The sequence below is a fragment of the Miniopterus schreibersii genome (genome assembly GCF_964146895.1).
Source record: "Miniopterus schreibersii genome assembly, chromosome: 4".
Taxonomy (NCBI): Eukaryota; Metazoa; Chordata; class Mammalia; order Chiroptera; family Miniopteridae; genus Miniopterus; species Miniopterus schreibersii.
The window spans coordinates 12358926-12364261 of NC_138105.1; the positions used below are offsets into that span (position 1 = coordinate 12358926).

Here is a 5336-nt window from a genome sequence, read left to right on the forward strand (position 1 = left end):
CATTTACTTAAAAATTTTGAGTTGTTTTAAAGTGGGATGTGACGAGCATGTTCATCACTCACCAGTATGTGTATCACCTCTTTAGGCCCCAGCTTCAGTAGGGATAGAGAAAATACTTCCATGTGGCTTACAGTTCAGGAAAATGACCACAGCCACTCTCCTTAGGACAATAACCACATACACAGAGACGAGCCAGCCAGTTTTCTGCTAAGATTCTTTTATTGAAGGGTCCAATCCATATGTTTGCCCCACAGTACCCCAGGGAAACCAGTTCTCTGTGTGGAGTCTGCTAAAGGAAATTTGGTGCCCTTGAGCATGGGGGAGATTCAGCATGATCCATAGTTTGCCAAATAAAGTTGACCACGGCTCTTCCTACAAAAGAAATCAGTTTTTAAAAGAAAGGCTTTGGAGACATCTTAAGTTAAAAGTTTCATATTTTTAGATCAAACCAGTCAAATGAGCACACAGCATGAAAGATCAGCAATTAACCACTAAGCTTCAGCAAGGTGGATAAAAAAAAAAATTCACTACGCTAGTAAAAGCCAGTGTGAAGAGCCAAAAAGTCTTAAATTTCTCTTTTATCTGCCACTTAAAAATACTGTAATAAGTCTCGTTTTCCTAGCTTCCATTTCTCCCCACTGACTACTTTCTTTCTCTCTTCCTCTCTCTCTTTCCCTCTTCCTACTTCTTGCTATAAAATATTATGATTATCACTCTCATGCTTCCTAACAGCATCCAGCTTCTGCAGCAGCCAAGATGGTTTCTGGCCCTGTGAGAAAGGCTCTCTCTGCAAGTAAGATATTGCATCGGGCACTTACACAACACTGTTGCAAAACAGACATTTGTTGGCGTACACGACTCCATCAGATCCGCAGTGAGGGATGTATTCCATGGTGCATGCTTCAGAATAATGGGTGCATTCAACCTGCCCGTGTGCAAAAAAAGAGAACAATTTCAGATCATTAAACCATAGAAAATAAACTTTTTAAAAACCTCGAGGGATTAGTTAGTCCAAAATCCCATATGCAAAACGACATATTCTCTGCAGTTTACGTAATCTGACCCAACAATGGTGGGACGATCACAGCAAGGGATAGCCCAGCTCGGGTTTAGGTTTCCCTCATTCATTGTCTACACTTGAGTGACAAATACATCCTGTGGCTTCTGTCTTGTACTTAATTTCCAGATTAGTCCTCTCCTCGCCATACTGTCATTCACTTTATTCAGGCCCTCGATAGGTCTTGGCTACACATTTGCAATCATCTGCCAATTTACTGCCCAGGCTCCATGCTTTATCTGAGATTTCAATCGCCCTCAACACTGATGCCAGAGTGATTTTTTTTTTTTTTATAAACCAAAGTAGGTCTTGTTTTTCGAATACTTAACTGATTTCCCCATCAACAGAAAGTCCCCTGTGACCCGTGCGTATCTCTCCAGTTTCATCTGCCCCGCCTCGCTAGGCAGCGTAAGGACGGAATTCGCTGAATGCTCCTGCTCCTGAGCGCCCCTGTGCCTTGCGTGCGGCGTTTTCCCTGCCTTGCGTGGCCTTACTCGCTTTTTCCATCAAACCAACCCCGATTCCTCCTTTAAGGCGTGCTCAGCTACTTTTACAACAGCTTCACGATGACATTTCTCTCTCCCACCCATCAAATCGGGTTAGGCGCTCCTCCTTCAAATGAACTCTTTTACATGTTAACAGTTCCCTTATATTGTTTCAGATCCTATTATATAGCTCTTATATAGCATCCCACTTATATAGCTCTTTACCCCTGAATGGCCTCTGTATTTCTCTTGACACTTTCTGTACTTTTAAAAAATAATTTTATTGTTATGAGAGTAACCTTCAAATGCTAATTCCCTTGAAATCCTTTCCTCAGTTAGTTGCAGTGTTAGAAAATAACCACAAGTATACCAACCCGCAATGAAAGGCTCTAAGGAAAGTTTCTGAATATCTCCTCTGGGCAAAAAAATTAACTGTGCTTCAGGCCATCTGTTTAGTCTGACCAGATGTCTTACCTAGGGCTATACATGATCATGGAAAATTCTAAGTGACATATTTTAAAATAGTTTTTCCATATGAAAATGAGGAATTAGTGTAACATTTCACATTAAGAATAAATAAAATTTCTGCATATACTTACACATCTCCCATCATGAAGTTTCCTGAGTGGAATTCCTTTTTCTCTGGAAGAGAAAATTTTATTTTAAATGGGTAATGCAGTTACTTGATATTTCATAATCTACAGAATAAAATACAGTCATATGTCATTCTGTGTTGTCTGACCAGGACAGAGAACGAGTTCTGGTTAATATTCCACTCCAGTTGACCAATACTGATCATTAATATCTTTGATGGATGATCATTTTGCAAACAAATAAAAACGTAAGAAAATAAGATCAACACTAAAAGGAGACTGGGCATTTTTTAAAAAATAGCCCATGAATATTCAGATAAAAATCAAAGGGAAAATATAATGCGAAAGCATTTTTGCTGTTAAGTAAAAGGAAATATGCTCAAAGCCATCTTTGGCATTAATAGTGTGAGTAATTTTGTTACAGTTATTTCCCCTCTTTGAGTTAGATTCCTGACTTCTAAAAAGAGGATATGAGATAATATAATCCATAAGATCTCATCAGTTTTTAAACTCTTATGGTTTTAGTAATGTATGAGTTTGCATATCCTAGAGATTTTATTCTGAATGACAATTGCTGTTACACTTGACTGTGTATTTCAGAAGGGCTAGAAAATGACAGAAAAGGGCAGAAAATGATGAGAAGAGAGAAGAGCTCATGTCTCTATGCGTTCACTCTGTGTCTGCTGCTTAGCTAAGGATTGACACGGTTTATCACAGTGAATTCTAAACACTATTTTAATTTCTACCTTGCAGGTGAGAATACTGAAGTGTGCAGTGGACTGGGTGTCTGTCTCAGGTCACAGGTCTACTAAGCACAGTTTGGATTCTAATCCAGATGTCTGACTCCAAAGTCCATGATTTTAACAACTAATCGTAAAATAGTGAATCCAAATTGCTGGAATGGGTGGTGATAACCGTTCTTTCATTCCCGTAGAAGCTGAGAATGTTGTTTCTAGTGAAGAGTTAATATTTAACTTATAGGGCTGGTGGCAGTGGGGACTCCACTGGTTCCGACTACCCATGTGTACTCTCCCTCTCTTCCCCAGACTTTTCCAGGAAACCATGAGAAGCAACATGAATTTGCTCTGGGGTATGACAGATAGATCAAAATCTTGTAATAACGTGTCCATGGCTCAGAGCCCAAGCGGAGAGAGCTACCTTCTGAGTTCCTATTATGCAACACGAATGATGTAACACAGGAGATTCATGTCACTTTCACCAAGATCCATGTCCTGCCTTAGACCCAGTTTCCTTAAATGTAATGTGGGAATAAAAATGTCTGTATGTAGCAGCTAGTGTCCAAGAGATACAGTATAAAATGAGTGAGAATTTGACTGGATAGCCATATAAATATATATATATATCACCTTAGAGATATAGCTAATTTTTTATTTTAATAAAGCAATGCCCAAAGAGTATTAACAAAAGGTAGGATTTTGCAGACCGTGTTTTTAAACACCTAGCAGATTTTGGCCAATGTGGACTTTGTTATCTTTCAGGGAGGGGTGGGTGAGGGGCTCCAAATTGAAGACCATACTTACTCTTTTAGCATGCAATACATGCACTCATTGCTGTAAACTTTCTGATCTATGCCACATACTGGTTTAAACTCCCTTGAGCATGCCAGCCTGGAGCCTTTACCCATGTATTTGGAGCAATCCACCTGTAATTGAAAGAAAAATAATGCCCTACATTCTCTTTTTTTTTTTTTTAAATATATCTTTATTGATTTCAGAGAGAGGAAATGAGAGGGAGAGAGAGAGAAACATCAATGATGAGAGAGTCATTGATCGAGCCCGCAACCCGGGCATGTGCCCTGACCGGGAATCGAACCCCGATCACTTAGGATCCTAGGTCGACGCTCAACCGCTGAGCCACGCCCGGCCCGTCCTACATTCTCTTTTCCTCCATTCTGTAGTCATTCTTATATCAAAACGGTAAGAAGAGAGTGGAAAGAGTCCTAGCCTCTTCAGCTTTTCAGCAAACACGTCTAGAAGATTTTCTATTGGACCAGGCGCTGTGCTACAAAACCTGATGAGACCTACAACATTCCTTAAGTAAAGCAAGAATTGACTGTTTAAGCCCTGGCCAGGTAGCTCAGTTGGTTAAAGCAGCATCCTGATACAAAGGTCGAGGGTTCGATCCCTGGTCAGGGCACATACAAGAATAAAAAACCCCACAAATAATTGGCTGTTTAAGAAGGAAATACTAATTCCTCCTTTTAGGGTTATAATGCAGGTCCAAAGGAATAATGAGGTGGAAAGTAATCAGAAAAGTTTAGAATGCTACCCAAAGATAAAATTTACTTTATCTGCTGCCCTCCTTGTGCAAGGAGATTCCTTCTGCAACATTTAAAGAAAGCAACTCCACTGGGAGGAAAAGAGTAGGAACAGTATTACCCCTGAGGAGTCATTCCTGTCAACTGTGAGCCAGTTTAACTACGTCCCCAGCTCATTTACACAGGAGCTCTGCTCTCGTTTCTACAAAAGCCACACGGAGAAGGTTGCACTCACCTGTGTCCCGATTGCTTGATCACCGAAGAGTGGGATGAGATGGAATTGGAGAGAAGGAATCGGAGAAAGCAAAGCCCATGGTTAGAAATGCACAACTGGATTCATTGCTCACAGCGACTAAAACCATTTCCCAAACCCCTTACCCAGGCCAGACCTAAGAGCGGCCACCTCTTTCCTCAGGGCCAACTCGGGGTAGAGACAGAGATGGATGTGATCTCTGGGGAAAACACACGGGGAAAGCTCTGGTCGTTGGAGGAAGGCCTGTCCCAGGTCTCCAAGAGTTCCTGTGGGCTTGCCCTCCCAGGTGCATGAGAGGTTTCTGGAAGGGCAAGTCAGAGTCCTGAGGCCTCCTGGTCGGGAGCTGAGTGAAGAGCCTACAGTCCTTTAAATCTTCTACGTCTCTCTCTCCCTCTTCCTGAAGGCCTGACCCGCCCCCACTGTGTTAACCAGACCAACCCAAATAGATACTTTCTAAATTTTCTTCTGACTTTAGCATTCTCCTGTTACTAAGGGCTGAATATATTGCAGTTAACATAAAGGCGTGAGTATTTAAAAGGAATCTTAACTCACCAGGTGGAGAGGTAGCCCAAGCCGTGGCTGCTAGAGCAAGAATGGCAAAGGCAGTGATGGCCTTCATCGCGGATGAACGGGAGTGCTGGAGAATGCTGCTTAGAGGAGACAGGTCCAG

At 41.6% G+C, this 5336-nt stretch overlaps 1 protein-coding gene across 1 annotated transcript; it reads right to left on the reverse strand.

Moving 5' to 3' along the window:
• Positions 1-209: 209 nt before the first annotated feature.
• Positions 210-5336, reverse strand: LOC308555584 (double-headed protease inhibitor, submandibular gland-like). The gene is made up of 6 exons (XM_081134002.1): positions 5219-5336; positions 4649-4662; positions 3677-3798; positions 2142-2184; positions 819-925; positions 210-372 (listed from the first exon to the last, which is right to left on the reverse strand). The coding sequence occupies exons 1-6, from the start codon at positions 5283-5285 to the stop codon at positions 327-329; spliced, it is 399 nt and encodes a 132-aa protein (XP_080990128.1). The 5' UTR covers positions 5286-5336; the 3' UTR covers positions 210-326.

What these genes read in the sequence shown, in the direction of transcription:
- LOC308555584 (XM_081134002.1), bottom strand. Translation starts at nt 5,285, where the DNA reads ATGAAGGCCATCACTGCCTTTGCCATTCTTGCTCTAGCAGCCACGGCT. An exon ending in AACTTCATGATGGGAGATGT is followed by an intron (nt 926 to 2,141) that starts GTAAGTATATGC and finishes GCACACGGGCAG; the next exon opens with GTTGAATGCACCCATTATTC. An exon ending in CTGTTTTGCAACAGTGTTGT is followed by an intron (nt 373 to 818) that starts GTAAGTGCCCGA and finishes TTTCTTTTGTAG; the next exon opens with GAAGAGCCGTGGTCAACTTT.